This window comes from Marmota monax, unplaced genomic scaffold (assembly GCF_021218885.2).
Source record: "Marmota monax isolate L192 unplaced genomic scaffold, Marmota_monax_Labrador192_F-V1.1 WCK01_AAM20220418_F8-fsc00014, whole genome shotgun sequence".
In the NCBI taxonomy this organism is placed as follows: Eukaryota; Metazoa; Chordata; class Mammalia; order Rodentia; family Sciuridae; genus Marmota; species Marmota monax.
The window spans coordinates 19,064,865-19,083,452 of NW_026695222.1; the positions used below are offsets into that span (position 1 = coordinate 19,064,865).

General features: G+C 48.3%; 1 protein-coding gene across 6 annotated transcripts in view; it reads left to right on the forward strand.

Moving 5' to 3' along the window:
* Window positions 1–18,588, forward strand: part of Ppp1r16b (protein phosphatase 1 regulatory subunit 16B) — a 103,626-nt gene that overhangs the window by 75,440 nt on the left and 9,598 nt on the right. For 4 of the 6 annotated variants that reach the window (XM_046433187.2, XM_046433185.2, XM_046433189.1 and 1 more), the window contains exons 3-10: window positions 1,278–1,348; window positions 6,614–6,759; window positions 11,547–11,650; window positions 13,477–13,601; window positions 15,058–15,183; window positions 15,867–15,942; window positions 16,618–16,747; window positions 16,839–17,007. In XM_046433187.2, the coding sequence (XP_046289143.1) occupies window positions 1,278–1,348; window positions 6,614–6,759; window positions 11,547–11,650; window positions 13,477–13,601; window positions 15,058–15,183; window positions 15,867–15,942; window positions 16,618–16,747; window positions 16,839–17,007 (947 nt within the window). The remainder of the gene's footprint in view (window positions 1–1,277; window positions 1,349–6,613; window positions 6,760–11,546; window positions 11,651–13,476; window positions 13,602–15,057; window positions 15,184–15,866; window positions 15,943–16,617; window positions 16,748–16,838; window positions 17,008–18,588) is intronic. The other 2 variants (XM_046433188.2, XM_046433190.2) reach the window with 1 other exon arrangement.

Here is an 18,588-nt window from a genome sequence, read left to right on the forward strand (position 1 = left end):
ATTCATCCTTTGGCCTAGGGGTTTAATTGCCCACTCACTGCCCAGTCCACCTTTGGGAAGCTCAATCTAGGTGGGAGCCTAGTTTGAGCTTGCATGCAGGCTCAGAGCCATTTAAACAGGAAGGGTAGAGAGGTGGCCCAGAAGAACCATAGGCTCCAGTGGACTCCGCCTATTGGTCCCATGGCTACCTCACTCCACGGGGAGAGGCATAGCTGGTGGCCAGAAGTGGTCCTGCTAAAACTCAAGGACCAGAGCAAGGGAAGGACTCAGTGGCCCAGACTGGGAAGGAACCTGCAGGGCTGCTGGACCAGCTCCTCCCATCTTTCCCTGGCCTCTTGAGTCCTAGGTGAGCATTAGGGTTGGGTGGGAAGGAAGGTCATAATGGTAAGGGGAGAAGGGTCATCCTAAGTAAGAGGGATTCCAGCTGCCAGTGGCCTTCACTCTGGCCTATCCCATCTATCCACCATCCCTGAACACACACACAAGTGAGTGCACACACACACACACACACATGCACGGGGGTAGGGGCTGGGGCATGGCTCAAGTCTAGAGATGGGGGATGGTTGGAACCTCCACTCTCTGTGGTTCGATGGGGCCAAAGGTGGGGTGTCTGGCACTCATAGATGAACAATCTGGTGCAGGGACCCCGTGTGAATAAAAATGGTTATAGGGCTGGGTGTGGCTCAGTGGTGGAGATCTTGCCTGGCATGCGTCAGGCCCTGGGTTGGATCCCCGGTACCACCAAAAATAAAGATGGTTATAGCTGCCAAAGCCAGTCACCTGCAAACCACGCGCCCATCACTGTGCAGAATGCCTGACATGACTCACCTCCATCCGACCTGACAACACCCATGTGAGATAAGATTAGCACCAGCTGCATTTGACAGATGAGGAAAATGAGGCAGAGGAAGGGAAGTGTTTGGATGGTGCTGAATTTGAACCCAACCCATTGGACTCCCAGGGGAGGTTTCAAGGATGAGAAAGTGCTCTCTCCGGACAACCAGAGACACAGAGGAAGGGCTTGACAGTGATTAGCACTTGTTAACGTCTCACCTTTGGTGAGATTTTCCACCTGTTGGAAATCCTGGGCCAAAGACCTATACTCTGGGCTTTAGTTTCCTTATGTGTAGAATATGGAAGGGGTTAATTTATCCCATAAGCCTTTTGCCGGGAATGAGCAAGGCCATTTGTTTCGGGTCTGGGGGAGACTGGGTCTTACCTTCGTGCATGCACACCCGTGTGCATTGGGGATCTCACTCCTGTCCCTTCTGTTACAGTGCGCTACTTCTTGAAGAATAAGGTTAGCCCCGATTTGTGCAATGAGGATGGACTCACAGCCCTGCACCAGGTAAGCTGGGCTCACTGGGGTTCCCTAGCTCCCTGCTCCCTACCTGAACAGGTGCCCCATTTCCCTGCACTTTCTGGTCCAGAATCCTCAAGGAAGAGGGGCAGAAGGAGGGAGAGCCACAGGCAGCCCATCTGCAAGGTGCCTGTCTGCTTTGGAGATGTATGTGCCTGTCACAGACATGCCCACAGAGCCCATGTGCACACACACGCACGTGCGTGCGGAGATGGGCTCAGAGCACAGGGAGCTTTTGTTCACTGCATGCTCACTCCCCAGCAAAGCAAGTATGTTTGGAGCTTGACATTTGACAAAGGACACTCATACCCACCAGGACATCCTACCTCCCAGGGTGATAAAGATGATTAATAGGCATTAAGTGACCTGGTCCAAGAACTGTAACCACAAGCCAAGTGCTGTCATAACACACACCCTCTGCAAGGGAGCATAGTAGGTCCAGCCCTCTCTGCCTGGGGACAGGCTGCTCTGTCTGCCACCTCCATCTCCTCCATATTCCCTTAATAAGTCCCCAGAATTCAGTCTGGTCCTGCTATAATTCTTTATCCATGCAGCAGCCACAGGGATGCTCGGGTTAATAATCTACCTAAGTTTTCTTAAAGCTCTTTGATGTCTTCTTGTAACACTGGGGGCAAAGAATAAACTGAGAGTAACTCTTTGCCATTCTGCTCCGAGCCCACGAGCCCCTGCCCAGCCCTCGGCTCCCTGCCTCTCCAGGCTTGTACCCTGGAGTATTTTCCGGGTTCCTCTTAGCTTCTGTCCTCAGCAGGAGCCTGAGGGTGTGCCGTGACAAGAGTGCCCTTTACCTTCTCAGCACCCCCTTCCTAATTAGTGATTCAGCCACCACCAGTGTGACCTTTCAATGTTGCCCTTCCCCCCACCCAGATCCCGAGCCTCACAAGGACACAGCCCGTGCCTCTTGCTCATTGGTGTGTCCCAGCTTCTTTCTCCATGTTGGCATACAGTAGATGCTCAATATGAGAGTGCTGAACTAATGAACGAAGCTTCCCTGGGCTCTGGCCCAAGTTTCTGAGCAGATGGACTTGAGTGCGACCTGAGAGAGAGGCCAGGCACCTGGGGCCCTGGGTGGGGGTGGGATGGACAGAGACTGGCCATGCTGTACCCATCAGGCAGAGTCTTGCCCTCAGGCCTGCAGCCCAGGGGTTCTCTGTATATTCCTCTTGGCTCCTCTTCCTGTCCTTGAGGGCCTCAGGTGCCCACTCATGGGCAGCTGCCTTGGTATCCCACTGAATCATGCTCATGGAAACTCTCCCCAACCCCCAGCTCCTGTACCTCCAGGGTGCCTGGGATTGGGCCAGAGTGGAGGGCAGTGGCTGCCCCAGCTTACCCTGGATTGAGCATCCAAATGGCAGCTCCCCAAGCCAGGAGGTGCTCATCAGCCAGGGGTGTGATGATAAAATATACGGGCTGCTCCCTGGTATGTTCTGCACATTGAGTCTGTTTTCTTAGAGAACAGACTTCATCAAGGCCTGGAGCCCCCGCTGGCCAGCTGTGTGACCTTGGATGAGTTCCTGAAGCTCACTGTGCCTCAGTTTCCTCATTTGACAAAGGAATAACCAGTACCCATTTCACTGGGTTGTTGTGAGGATTAAATGAATACCCTGGACACTGGAGAGATGTTAGTCGGTCATTATTAAAATTTGTCATGTGACCACTTCTCTACAAAGCACTTCACTGTTGTATTCCATTGCAGTCCTCACGACAAACCTCAGAAATGTTATTATTCCCATTCTCTGATTCAGGAGACTGAGGACCAGGGACTTTCACATGACTTTCTACGCTGATGAGAAGGTTCTGTGTATCTGCCCTGAATAGTATCATCGGCACCAGCCACAGGTGGCCACAGAGCTCTCACAGTGTGGCTCTGTGACCCAGAAGCTAGATTCTGAGTTTAATTTTAGTGAATGTGAGTGAGTCGTGTCCGCCATATTAGACACTGCAGCTTGGGGAGGTGAGGTCTCTTTTCCAAGGTCACACGTGAATTGTGACAGAGGCGGGATTAAAACAAGGGGTCTTAGCTGCTCTGTAGAGGCTGGGCCTCCCACCTGGAGGCACCATCCCAGGCTTAGCAACTATCCAGTGGTGTCCTGCCTTTGTCTTGGGGCTCCCGTCACTCTTACATCATGCCCTCGCTTCTTTCCTGCTGATCCTGTGGCTTCCCCAGCACCCATTCCTCCTGTAGATTCCTGAACCTAACTTATTGGGCTCCGAGTTTAACTGTCTGGAGCTCATGGCTGGCCAGTGAAACTCACCCCAGCCCCCACCTCCACCATCATGCTGGCCTTGAGTCCCATTCCCAGTTCCCTCTCAGGAGGCATCTGCCCCCCATCGCTCCGCAGCCTCCGATTCATTTGTTCAACAAGTTCATACTGGGCATCGACTCTGTGCCGGGCATCGACTCTGTGCCGGGCACTCTGCTAGGGATGGGGCTCCCGAGGTGAGTGAGGCATGTTGGCGCGCTCCGAGTTCATGGTGTGATGCGACCTCAGGCACATAAATAACAGCACAGGCAGCACGGGGTGTTCTGTCCTCGCGTGGAGTAAGCAGAAGGCTCTGTGGCAGTTTGAAGCTGGGAGCTGATGACCTGTCTCAAAGGCAAACTGTGAAAGGCTTCCAAGAGGAAGGAGCTCTGGGCTGGGTCTTGAAGGCTGAGTAGGAGTTCGCTAGAGAGAAGAGGAAGAACGGATCTCAGAGGGAACAGCTTGGATGGAGGCATGAGGAGGGGCCCAGCATTTCAAGTCTGGAGTGGGGTGGGGGGTGTTGATTGTGGCACAAGTAGAATGCAGGGAGCCTCAGGGAGATGGCAGGAAGGCTGGGAACAGGGCCGTGGCGTCAGGCTGTTTGGATTTCAACCCATTTCTGTAGGTGGATTTTAATCTTGGATTTAATCCATTTCTTACTGTGCGTGGGATCATGCACCCAGACCTCTTTGAACCAGTTTCCCCATCTATAAAACAGGATGAGAGGGTCCTCACAGGCTCGCTTTGAGGATTAAATGTGGCAGAGCGTGGCCAGAGCTTAGCAAGGTGCCTGGCCCGAGTCAGCTCTCAAAAGCCTTGACTAATATAGATAATGTGACGTGGCGTGTTGTCGTTACCATTGCTGCCAGGGCTTTTGCTCCTGTTGTCATTGTTAGTGTCACTGCTGCTCCAGTACAGCAGAGGAGACCAGGGCATATGGAGAACTCCACGGACCTGGCCAAGGAGTGGGGATTCGCTTGTCTTGACAACAGGGAACCTTCTGATGTTTGCAAACCGAGAGCAGCGAGATGAGATGAACCCGGCAGCTCTTTCTGGTTGAGGGTGTTTGGAAGGCGCCAAAGAGAGGCAGGGGGGAGATGAGCCTCACCCCGGGCGGTGGGAATGGGGCCACGATGGACAAGATGAATCCACAGCTGGGGACAGATTGGATGTGGGAAGTGAGGAAGCAGAGGCAATTGGTGGAAAGCCCCTTATCATTTCCCGTCCCCGCCACCTACTACCCTCTCCACGTGCACCCCTGCACTCAGCCCTGCTTCGCAGGTTCATACTGGCCCAGCCCCTGGGCAGAAGGCTCAGAAGACTGCAGTTCTGGATGTGCAATCCCCTGTCCCTTCATCCTGGGGCTTCACCCCACCCCCATGCTTTCTGCAGTATCTAAGGGTGAGACCTCTGATCCTTCTGTCTCCTGACTCCTGGGCTCCCCAAACCCATCTTCCAGTGATAACCTGGGGACCCACCCCTGCTCCCATGCCTCACTCTGATGTCTTTGGCGCCCTCTGCTGGCCATTCCACATCACTGCATGGTTCTCCTGCCCACCTCGGGCAACACCTAGACCCACAGGGTCACATCTTTCTCCACCTGTCCACAGTGGCTGGCTCAGAAAGAACCTGGGTCTCTAACAACATCTGCGCAAATGGTTGCTCCTTTCTCACATGTCCCTCTGGCACTGAGCCCTGGCTTTCTGGGGACGGGGGGTCCTGAGGTGCTACCCATACTACATCCACATGGTACCCACCTCACACAGGTGCCCCTGCTCCTCCTTCTGCTTCCAGTCTCCTCTCTCATTCCCACTGTCACTTCTGTAGGCCAGTCCACCATCATCCTTAACTGCCAACTTCGACATAGCTTCTCACAGTCCCCTCCTAATGTGGGTGTAAACACACACACACACACACACACACACATACACACACAATCTGTTCCCCACATGGAACCAGCAGAGTGACTTTTTTTTTTTTTTAAACAAGTCTGCTCTATTTTTCTGAGTAGAGTTCTCCAACGTCTCTGACTGCACTGAGGACCAAGCCCACACCTGGATGGGCAGGGCTGAGCTCAAGTCCCCTGCTATATCCCCTACTGGCACCTCTAGAATTCACTGCTAGGGAGACCCTCCAGTCTTCACTCTGCAAAGCAGCCCCTGACGTCCTCCTCTCTCTGCCCCCTCTCCTGCATAGCCCTGGCTGAAGTCCCTCTGTCCCCTTTGGAGCCTCTCACTCCCCTGGAGTCTGGAGGCTCTTGGAGCACTGTGTTCTCTCTGCGGAGCTGCAGGCTCCTGGGCCTTCCCCCTGCTGGGCTCAGCCATGTGTGGTCACTGTTCCACACAGGTGGGCACCCAAGTAAGCGGTCTCCTTGCAGAGATGGTTTCAGGATTAGAACCTGCACATGGAGCTGGGTTCTTTGGAGGAGACTTGGGTATTTGGGGGCTTTTCCAAATCTGATTCCTGGGTCAGAAGCTTCTAAATCAGAGATTCTAAACCATGATCTGGCAGCCACACCTTGAAGGCCACAGCTGGGAGGGTCCACCCCTCCCCAACACACACCCCTGCTTCAACCTGGGCACTCCTGCTTGAGTTGACCGGTTATCTCCGAGCTCCTTGTAGAATGTTGTTTGGAGAAAGCCTTCTGGGATTTTAAAACCTCACTTGCGTATCAGTTCCCGTTCCAACAACATTCACAAAACACTTCAGAGCAGACAGTTGTTTGTTTGCTTGTTTTTTTTAACCTTTATGCTTTTGTCTTATACCTTAACTTAATTTTGACTCACAAGGAAACTGAGGCTCCAACAGGTGAAGTGGCCGGCCCAAGGTCACGGGCAATGCTTACAGCATAAAAATAACGGAGCTGGATCCAAACCCAGGTAGTCTGGCCCCGCTGCTCTTCTCCCCCAGTGACATCTTGAGGGGCACATGATGTGTCCCCATCAAGTCCTGGGGCCCTGCCAGGGACTCACCCTGCCTCTGTTCCTCCCAGTGCTGCATCGACAACTTTGAGGAAATTGTCAAGTTGCTCCTTTCCCATGGTGCGAACGTGAACGCCAAGGACAATGAGCTGTGGACACCCCTGCATGCAGCGGCCACCTGCGGCCACATCAACCTGGTGAAGATCCTCGTTCAGTAGTACGTGCCCGGCTCTCCCCAAGAGAGACCCCTCTCTCTCTCGCTTTATTCACCCCGAGTTCATTCATTCTCCTCCCTCCCTTCCTCCTTTCCCCTTCCCCCCTTCCCTTCCTTCCATCTCTACTTCCTGCCGCTCTTTCTTGGTCTCTGTTGGTGCCTGACACTCTCTCTCTGCCACTCTCTCTCTCTCCCCTTTTCTCTGTCCACGTCTGTGTGTCTTTCTCTTTCTCTCTCTACCTCTCTCTCTCCTTCACTCTTGGTCCCTCTCATCTTCTCTGCTCTTTGTCTCACTTCATTCTTTCTCTCCTCCTTCATCATTTCCCCCCTTTTGTTTTATTGTGGCAAAATGCCAATGACATACAACTCACCATCTTGACCATGATGCGTGCGTGCAAGTCAGTGGTGTTAATTATATTCACACTATTGTGCAAACACCACCACCATCCACACCAGAACTCTTTTTATCTAGCAAAACAGAAACACTGTATCTGTTAAACCATGACCCCTCCCATTCCATGCCTACCCCCCAAATGCCTGGCCACCCCTTCGACTTTCTGTATTTATGCATTTAATTCTTCTAAGAATCTCTTTGAAATGGAATCATATACTATTTGCCTTTTTGCACCTGGTTTATATCATTTGGCATAATGTCCTCAAGGTCATCCATGTTGTTACATGTATAAAAATTTTCTTCCCATTTAAAACTGTTTAGTATTTCATTGAGTGTGTGTGTGCACACATGGGTATACTCACACCACATTCCATTGTGTACGTATGTTCCATTGCTTGTCTGTTTGTCTTTTAATTGACACTCTGTTGCTTCTGTATTCTAGCTATTGTGAATAATGTTGCTTTGAATGTGAACGTACAAATATCTCTCTCGGAGACTCTGCTTTCTGTTTATTTGGGTATATACCCAGAGGTATATACCTATGATAATGGACCCTATGATAATTCTGTTTTCAATTTTGTTGAGGAAATGCCACGCTGTTTTCCACCGTGGCTGTGCCATTTTACATTCCCATCAGATGTGCTCAAGGGTTCCAGTTCCCTTACATCTCTGCTAACACTTACTATTTTCTGGATGTTGATGGTTTACTTTTCATTGGGTGCTACATAGTCATCATTATGTGTGTGAGGTGGTATCTCATTGTGATTTTGATTTGCATTTCACTAATAATTAGTAATCTTGAGCATCTTTTCATTGCTTATTGCCTGTAAATCTTCTTTTGGAGAGATTTCTATTCAAGTCCTTTGCTCATTTTTGAATCAGGTTCTTTTTGTTGTTGAGATTTAGGAGTTCTTTATATATTCTGAAAATGAATCCCTTATCAAATACTTGCAAATATATCATATTTGCAAACATTTTCTTTCATTCTATGGGTCACCTTTTTAACTCTATTGATGGTGTTGTTTGATGCACAAAATCTCAAATTTTCATGAAATCCAATTTGTCTATTTTTTATTGTTGTTACTGTTATCTGTCCTTTGGTTTCATATCCAAGAAATCATCACCAAATCCAATGTTGTGAAGTTTTTCTTCCAAGCATTTTATAGTTTTAGGTTCTACATTTAGGTCATGAATCCATTTTGAATTTAATTTTTTGTGTATTATTAGGTAAGGATCCCACTTATTTCTTTTGTATGTAGATGCTTAATTTTCTTAGCAAATATTATAAATATTGTGTTTCTCCATGGAACAATTTGGCATCCCATAGAAAATTAATATTTAAGTGAAATTTTGTTTCTGGATTCCATTTACTCCCATTGACCTATTTCTCTGTCTTTAAACTAGTACCACTCTTTTTTATTTTTTCCAGTATTGGGAATTGAACTCAGGGATGTTCTACACTAAGCTACATCCCTAACTCTTTTTGGTTTTTATTTTGGACAGGGTTTCACCAAGTTGCTGAGGCTGGTCTCAAATTTGCAATCCTCCTGCCTCAACCCGAGTTGCTGGGGTTATAGGAATGTACCACAATGACTAGCATCCCACTGTTTTCATTACTGTAGCTTTGTAAGTTCTGAAATCAGGAAGTTTGAGTTCTCCAGCTTTGTTCTTATTTTATTTTATTTTATTAGGATTATCTTGGCTATTTGTGGTCCCTTGATATTTCACATAAATTTTAAGATAAGTTTTCTATTCTGCAAAAAGCATTCTTGAAATTTTGATAGGGATTGCATTAAATGCACAGATTGCTTTGTGTAGTATTGACATCTTAACAATATTTAAGTCTTCCAATCCATGAACATGGGATGTCTTTCCAATTACTTCTGTCTTTTAAAATTTTTCAGAATTTTTTTTTCCAATTTCATTGTCCAAATTTCTAATCTCGTGGATTAAATTAATTTCTAAGTATTTCAGACTTTTTGATGCTATTGTAAATGGAATTGTTTTCTTAATTTTTTTTCAGATTTTTCATTGCTAACTTATAGAAATGCAATTGATTTTGTGCGATGACTTTTTATCTTGCCAGTTTGTTGAATTTGATTATTAATTCCAACAGTTTTTTTTTTTTTTTGGTGTGTGTGTGTAGAATTTTTAGGGTTTTCTGCATATAAGACTGTATCATTTGTAACAAGTATAATTCTATATATTTTATATCTTCCTTTCCAGTTTGGATGCTTTTTATTTTTCCTGCATAATGGCTGTGGCTAGAACCTCCTGTGTTCAGTAGAAGTGGCAAAAGTGGGCATCTTTGCCTTGTTCTTGGTCTTTGAGGAAAAGTCCTCAGTCTTCCACTATTGAGTGTGATGTCTGCTGTGGGTTTTTTGCATATGGCTTTTATTATGTTGAGGTAGTTTTATTCTGTTTCTAGTTGGTTGAGTATTTTTGTCATGAAATGGTATTGAATTTTGTCAAATGGTTTTTTCAGCATCAATTGAGATGATTGTGTGGTTCTCTCCTTCCTTCTGTTAATGTGGTGTTTTACATCGATTGACTTTTGCATGTTGAATCATCCTCGTGCCCCAGGGATAAATGCCACTTGTTTGTGGTGGGATCCTTTGATATGCATCCTTTGAATATTTTGCCAAATTTGGTTTGCTAGTATTTTGTTGAGGATTTGCATCGTCATTTATTAGGGAAATTAGTCTATAATTTTCTTATATTGCTTTTGCCCGGCTTTAGGATCAGGATACCATCCTATTTTTATTGTCTCCTTTTCTCTTTCTCCATAAATCTACCTTTATCTCCTTTACTTTCTTAAAGCATTGTTGCTATTTTGTTTGTCTTGCTATTTATTAAAAAATGTGTGCAAACACCCCCCCCCACACACACACACCCACACACACACACACCTCCTTGGTCTTACCTTCAAAGCCTCTCCACATGCTTTTCTTTAAGGCAGAACTTGTTTTGTGTTTTTTGTATAGGAGGCACCATACAGCAGTGTCTTTCCCAGGAGTAAGACCATTTATTTCTATACCACTATGAAGGTCTTTTCTGACCCTGAAATTCTTCCTAGACTTCTCAGATTCTATAATCCAGAGAAAGCACTTTCAATTTTAAATGTATTCATTTGAATCTAGCTGGTGAGCTTCTAAACTGGGCTAGATCCTGTGCTAGGCATTGGGCACATAGAGGCTGCAAAAGTCCTGTGAAGTCATGCAGAATATCAGGGCAGGGACAGAGCAAGACCAATGGGAGTAAGTGTAAGTGGCCTCCCTGTGACCAAAGACAGCATCTGAGTGCAGGGAGCCAGGAAGAGTAGCTGAGGGCGGGGAACATTTTGCACAAGTCTTGGCAAGCAGCAGGAGCCCATCAGGTGGCTCCCAGAGGTGGAGTGGACGGTGACAGTACTGCTTCCCCAGTTCAGAGAGATGGATTAGCTTGCTCAAGGGCACACAAGAGTTCAGGGAGGTCACAGCAGAGGGCTGAGTATGGCTAAGTCTGCCAGGAGCATCAGGTAGCCACATCCTGGATCTGCAATGATGCTCAGAAGACAAAGGGAGTGGTACTGGTCCGATTCAGTGGGTCCTCGATGCTGATCTGTATCAGAATCACCTGAGGCCTGGATTTAAAATACATATTCCCAGGCCTCGCCTCCAGAGACTGTTTCAGAAGGGCTGGAGCGAAGCCTCTTATTTCAATGGTCCCCGGGTAATTTTGCTGTATGGTGCCCCCACACAGCCGTGCTTGGACACTGCTGGCCCAAAAGGTGAATTCTGCCAGGGAGTCCCAAAGCTTTGTTCTGCCCCTGTCCTGGCCAGCATTTTGGGTGGGGACTTAGAGGAGTATGTATCTGCATATCAACAAAGACTGACATAGAACAAGAAGTGAAAAGAGCTAATACAAGAGAGATCAGAGTTTGAGTCTTGGCCCTACCTCATCCAAGCTATTTGACATTGGATGTGACAGAGTTTTTTGAGTCTTTTTCCCTCCTGAGTGAGATGAGGCCAACAGTACCACCCCATGGGGACTATTATGAGGATTAAATAGGGTGACATGTATAAAGGGCTTAGAGCAGACTTAGTTCCAAGCAGATACCTGGTGATTGGTCCCATTGCTGTTTATATTTTTAGTATTGTCACCAGGGAGAATTTTAATATCTGTCCCTGGGTGCCCACCTGCTGCTTCAACAGAACAGGAAGCAGAGAGAGGTCTTCTAGGACTTTGGTCTATTCTACCTGGGGCCCTGGGACACCGAAGCATCAGCATCACTTTGCTGGGTGCCCATGGTGGAGTCATGGATGCCGGGGGTGTGGCTGAGAGGCCAGAGGGCAGAGGCTTCCGGACCAACCGTAGCCACACCCACCTGGCCCTCACTCTGACCCTTTCTCTGCAGTGGGGCTGACTTGCTTGCTGTCAACTCTGATGGGAACATGCCATATGACCTCTGCGAGGATGAGCCCACCCTGGATGTCATTGAGACCTGCATGGCGTACCAGGGTAAGGGAGTGGTATGAATTGGGCACCGTATTGCAAGGAGTGTCGCTTAGATTAATGCAAGTGAACGTGTTAGCTGTATGCCTGCCTCCTTATGCTCAGGCTGCAGTAAATGTGATAGTTGCTCATTATTATTGTTATCTGTGTGATTAACAAGATAAGGACACGAAAGGACCCTGAAAAGCGTGCTATGCTGAAGGGAGATATTGTTCTCATCCCTGTCACCCACACACGCGGGCAGCCTCAGCTGGCCTTGTCTCCTCTTCATCAGCTGTGACAATTCAGTAAACAGTCACCATAAAGATATATTTCCATTTGGGAAAATAATAAAAAGTTAAGAACATTTTGCGGGTGCCGCTCTGTGCCAGGCACCAAGCTGGCTGCCAGGGGCCTGGATAAACAAGATGTGGGCTGTTCTCGGCTCACGAACGAGGCTCAGAGAGGAAACAGTTCAGCAATGGGAGAGGCCACCTGCCTGGGCACCCCCTATGCTTGCCTCTGAAGCGCCTCCCCGCAGACAGGCCTCCAGTCCAGACCTCAGCCACAGCCCAAGGTCCTCTCTAGCCCTGGCCTTGTGTGTCTCCTCAGATCGCTGCAGTTACCACCGACTAGGTCTCTTTGTTCCCTGACACCTAAGCACTTCCATTCACCTTCTGCAGAGGTTCTTAATGATGTTTGTGCCAGTCTGGTGACTCTATAGACTCCTTCTCAGAATAGCGTCACTCAACGTAGCTGAAAGATCATAGGATTGTCAAGGAAGCCAAATTATACTTACACATAGCTACTGAAATATTTTTAAATACATTAGGTAGAAACTTCATTAATTCAGTAAACAATAATATAACAATAAGGGAACCCCTACTTTCTGTTCGTGATAAACTCACAGGCACTGACTGCTCATACTACGTGGGGTTTGCTTTTATTCTAATGTAGGAAATTCTAAATTTAATTTAACCAAAATAAGCATGTATTTTATTTCATCTTTTCAAGTTTGTAGACCTCTTGAATTTTATTCAAGGGTGCTTGATCGAATAATCGAATAATCTTTTTATAGAGCATGTCATCCTCTCCTTAAGTACCATTAGTAGCTGCCAGTAACAGCTATACTTTTTAGCCTGCAGTCTAGGCTATCAAGTGTCTTTCTGGGCCCTTCTGTCTCTATTTACTCAACTCTTCAAGTAATAGATTCATTAATTCAGTCATTTCTGCAACCAAAATATATTGAGTCGTGTATATATTGGTGCTGCAAACACAACTGTGGGCCAGACCAAGGAAACTAGCAGTGGGGAAGTGATACAGGCTGGGACCTAAAGAAAGAGAGAGCTGAGTGCAGTGGCTCCTGCCTGTGATCCCAGCAAACTGGGAGGCTGAGGCTGGAGGATTACAAGTTTGAGGCCAGCTTCAGCAACTTAGTGAGGCCTGCCTCAAAATAAAAAGGACTGGATGTAGCTCAGTGGTAAAAACACCCCTGGGTTCAATCTCTAGCACCAGAGAGACAGAGAGGGTGAGGGGAGGAGAGAGAGACAGGGCCAGGCAGTTAAGCAGGTGGAGGCAGGTAGGTGGGAGTTGGGACTTTTAGATAGGGGAACAGCAAAGTGACCAATATCAATACTGTGCCTACTGAGTGCCAGACGAAAATGGCTCTTTCTCTGTGGGTCATCTTGTGGTGTTCATTTCACTGGGCCTGGGGGACATTGGTTTGTGGGGTTGTCTGTGTGCCCCTTGACTGGAAGACCCTGGGGTTGGGAACCACACCTCCCCACCTTCCTCCCTCCCCTTTGTGGCCCCAACATGAGGATGCTGAGTAGGTCCTCTTTTGCACTCTGCAGGAATCACCCAGGAGAAAATCAACGAGATGCGGGCGGCCCCTGAGCAGCAGATGATCGCGGACATCCATTGTATGATTGCAGCTGGCCAGGACCTTGACTGGATAGATGCCCAGGGTGCCACATTGGTGAGAAGATGGGCCAGGCTGGTTGGGCTGGGGAAAGGTAACAGAACCAAGACCTCATAGACTTGGAGTGGACCAGCCCCTGGTGGTCAGGGCTGGGAGTCAGGAGCCCTGGATGCTAGGCTTGGATCTTCTGTGCACACGTTCTGTCTCCAAGATCCTTCTTCACTGCAGGCTCCTGGTACCCCTCTTGAGCAATCCCTTCCTCCAGTGATGTCCCTCTCTCAAGGACTGATGCCATGATTCACCCATGCACCTGTGCCATCTTGCTTTGCACTGTCCATTCCCCTGCCTTAGTGTCTCCTCTCCTCCCCCACTGCCTTCCCTCATCAGCTCTCCCTGATTCTGCAGCAATAGCCTCTCCTCTGGGCTCCCTGTCTTCAGAAGCTAGACACCCCCAATCATCCATCCATCATTCCATCCACCCTTTATCCATAAGTCACCACAGTTATGAGCACCTCTCCTATCACTTCACAGTTAGGAGCACCTCTTCTATCACATGCTTTCTAGACAAAACAATGGAACCTTCTTCCCTCTCTCATTTGCCTGCTTAACTCCACTTCTTGCAGCCAACTGTCAATGATTTAGGGAAACATCCCTGTCTTCTGCTCCAAGACCCTCAAGCATCCTGAAGCTCACTACTATGGAGAGAGAATCGGCTTCTGCAGCCTCTAAACTGAAAACAGGGGCATGGACTTGGAATCCCACTCCCACAAAGGCTGAGCACTGCACCGAGCTTAGGCTCTGTGTGGGTCATGGGCATCCAGGGGTCTCAAGTTCAGCAGGTAGAGCTCCATAGTACCAAGCTCCCTTCATGGCCCCTCAGGGATGACCTGGTGGGCCAGGAGAGATAACTGGACATCTCCTACCTGGGTTCAGAGCTCTGACCCCTACTTCACACTCATTTCTATCAACTGGGTCCCTGCTTGGATCATCTGCTCAGCCTAAAACTTAAGAATAGGGTCACGTAGTGAGATTGAATGCTTCTGGCCTCAGGGAGGCCCTCCAACCCGGGGCCAGGCACATATTAGGTCTCAGGTCTTCCCAGAAAGCTTGAGATAATATATCTTCTTCACAGGAATGTTGAGAGGTTAAGTGAGATTCTGCACATAGGATCTCAGCACCAAGTCTATAAACTCAGCAGATCTTAGCAACTATCAGTCTCGTTATTAACAGCGTCACTATCCCACTCCTGCCTTATATTCCCAGCCAAGTACCGAGCTCCAGGGCTCAGCACTCTGTATGGGAACCACAGAGGAGTAGAACTCTCTTTGCCTTCTCTTCTAGATCTGTATTCCAGATTTAATAACCCTCTGCAATATAGCTGATATTCCCACCTCATTCTGTTCCATTCTGCTGGCCCCAAAGATGCTCTGGGATGTTGGTGGGGGTGAAGGATACCTGCCTGCAAATGTGGGGCCATCCCCCAGGGAAGGCTCACCTTTTCCCTCTCTTCCAGCTGCACATAGCTGGAGCCCATGGATACCTGCGTGCCGCTGAGCTCCTCCTGGACCACGGAGTCCGTGTGGATGTGAAGGACTGGGATGGCTGGGAGCCCCTGCATGCAGCAGCCTTCTGGGGACAGGTAGTTCACACTGACAGGGATGTGGGGGAGGCCAGCACAAGGACATCCTACTGTCAACAAGTCCTTGAGCTGGCAGTTGGTTCAGAAAACCCACTTAAGGTGTTGACTACAGCAGGTACGTGGGATGAAGACTCAGGGAGCTGTGAAGACATTTAGTCAATGGTGTCTTAGTGAGATGATAATCAAATTTTCCCAATTAGAAAATTCCCATCGTTTCTGCGTTGAGTATTTTCTCCATTTATTTCCCAGATAGGATTGCAGCATACAAAGTCCCTCCTCAGATACCTGACAGCTCTTGAGTCACAGCCAGCTCCTCCTCCTTCTCCCCATTGGTGTGACCAAGGCATGAGGAGGGGCTTCCACGCCCATTGCATCTTCCCGGGTTCCCCCATGGCTCCAGGTTGAGGATCTTCCCTGGGAATCAACTTAGATCCACCATACTTTTCATACCTGCAATCCCAGCTACTCACGAGGCTAAGGCAAGAGGATCATGAGTTCAAGGCCAGCCTGGGAAACACAGCAAGGCCCTGTCTCAAACATACAAACAAAAAAATCCCACAAAGCACTGGTTTGATCCCCAGCATTATCAATTAAAAAAATACAACTAAGAGGCTTGGGCACCCTCTGCCTCCTAGGCTTTGTGATGCCTGGTCAAGGGAACAAGGGCTTCTTCTCTGTTTCAGATGCAGATGGCAGAGCTACTGGTGTCCCACGGAGCTAGTCTCAGTGCAAGGACTTCCATGGATGAGATGCCAATAGGTAAGTCCAGGCAGTACCTGGTAGGCACAGAGGCATGGCGTTTCAATGAGTGAAAGGATAAATGGATGGATATATGGCTGAATGGTGTGGGATTGGTGTGGATTTAGGTAGATGGATGATGACTGCATTAATAATGATAGATTAATGAACAGATGAATGAATGGATGGATGGATGGATGATGTTGATGGGTAGATGTAGCTGAATGGCTGGCTGGCTGGATGGATCAATGGGTGGGCAGAGGATGAACCTAAGGATAGATAACCAGGTCAACAGGTAGATAGATAGGTGGATAAAGGATTAGGGTAAACTGGGTTGTGTATGTTTCTCAGTTTCTTTGCATAACTTTTTGCTTGAGCCACAAGGATTAGGTTATGCTATTTCTCTCAAGAGACTCTCCCAGAAACTATCAAAGAGGAGTAGGAGTCCCTCTGTCCCATCTGGGAGCCTTGGGAGCTGTGACTGTGCATGACACTGGGGGTTCCCATTCTTGCCCTCTTCTAAGGATGTGGTTATAGCCCAGGAAATACGCCTGGCCTTGTTTTCTTACTCCCTGCGTGCCCCAAAAGGCTTTGCAGCTTTCAGTGGGCTCGGGTGGTGGCTCCTCTTGTCAGGGGTACCCTCTTGGGCCACAGGTCCCTGCTCTGCCCCTGACAACTGCTTTCTCTGCCCCCCAGACCTGTGTGAGGAGGAGGAGTTCAAGGTCCTGCTGCTGGAGCTCAAGCACAAGCATGACGTCATCATGAAGTCACAGCTGAGGCACAAGTCGTCCCTGAGCCGGAGGACATCCAGCGCGGGCAGCCGTGGGTGAGTCAGGAGCAGGACAGCTAGGGTCCCCCTGCATGCCCTTGCCTGTGGTGCCTGGGCACAGCCTCCAACACCCGCTCTGTCCCCTCAGGAAGGTGGTGCGTCGAGCCAGCCTTTCGGACAGGACCAACCTATACAGAAAGGAGTACGAGGGCGAGGCCATACTGTGGCAGCAGCGGAGCGCAGCCGAGGATCAGCGCGCCTCCACCTACAATGGGGACATCAGGGAGACCAGGACAGACCAAGAGAATAAGGACCCAGTGAGTGACCTCCCACCCTGCCCAGTGTCAGCCATTGCATTGGGAGAATAGGGCCAGGCCTGGTTTTTCCCTTTAATGAGAACCTTCAGAGGGAGCTAGCTGGCCCGTAAGCAACTGGATCCCGTCCAGCTGTGGTGGCTTCTGTAGTTAATGTGGTGACCCTCGGGTGTGTTAGTCAGGGCTGGGAGCTTGGGATGCAGGAGGGAGATGGTGGCTACTATGTGCCTCCTTGTTCTCCAGCAGATCTGGTTTGGAACTCTCCAGAAGACAGGTTCAGTAGGTTGGTCATCCCAGGAGCTAAGGGACCTCAAAGAAGCCTGTTCCAGAAGCTGCTAGTGGGCCTGGGCTTTGAAGTGCTCTCCTGTAACGGTGCATATTAATTTCCTCTGGCTACTGTAACAAATTATGGTGGCTCAGGTGTTCCTTGACTTTTGTTAGCATGACTTCAATCTCCACCTCTGTCTTCATAGGCCTTCTTCCTGTGTGTCTGAGTCTCTTGTTTCTTCTTCTAAGGACATTGTTGGATTAGGGCTCACCTCAGTCCAGTATGACCATGTCTTAATTTAACTAATTAAGACCCTATTCCAAATAATCACATCCGGAGGTCCTGGGTTCTGATCAACCCAGTAATAACATGATCAGGTCTATGAGTGGCAGCTGTCTTACTGATTGGAGAGGACAAGTTTAGGGCTAGAGCAGAATTGCCGAGCAGAAGGGAGAAGCTAGCTGTACTTTCAGGGATCGTTCTTTCTGGCAGTGAACAGATGAAACATTCCTAGAGGATATTGTTTAGGACGAGATGCAAATTGATAAGCTGCCTGGAATGCCCATGGAGGTCACTCTCAGGCTGGCTTATCATGAATGAAGGCACCTGCCAAGGGAATGCTGGGCACAGAAAGGGTACAAGGGCAAGCCCTGTTCTGCCCAGCCCTAAGCTTAAGGGAGGGAAGGAAAGAATTGTAGATCAAAAAATCACATTCACATGTTTCCCCCAGCTATGCTTTATTCTTTCTTTGTGGTTGAAGCATATCTTATGTATGGTATAGTATTCAAATCTTAAGTGAGTTTTCCAATTTTTTTTTCAGTTGTTGATGGACCTTTATTTTTTTTACTTATTTATATGTGGTGCTCGCACATGCCAGGCAAGCACTCTGCCACAACCCCAGCCCTTTCCAATTTTTTTTTAATAAATGTGTGTGCTTAGATGAGTCTCTAGAACATTATCACCCTTGAAGGATCCTGTGGTCCCTCTCCCAATCAATCCCTTCCCCTACCCCCTATTTAATTTTGAGGGCTGTGATTGGTTTTGCATATGTATATGTATGAATGGATCCGTGCAGTATGTTGTCTTTTGTGTCTGGCTGCTTTTATGTCTGAGATTCATCCGTGTGTGGCATATAGTACCAGATCATTCTTCTTTGCTCCGTGGAATACAGTCGGCCTTCCATATTTGTGGGTTCTGCATCTGCGGATGCAACTGACCTTGGATTGAAAATATTTTTTGAAAGACTATGCCCATACTGAACACGTACAGATGCTTTTAATGTCATTATTCCCTAAACAATGTAGCACGACAGCTAT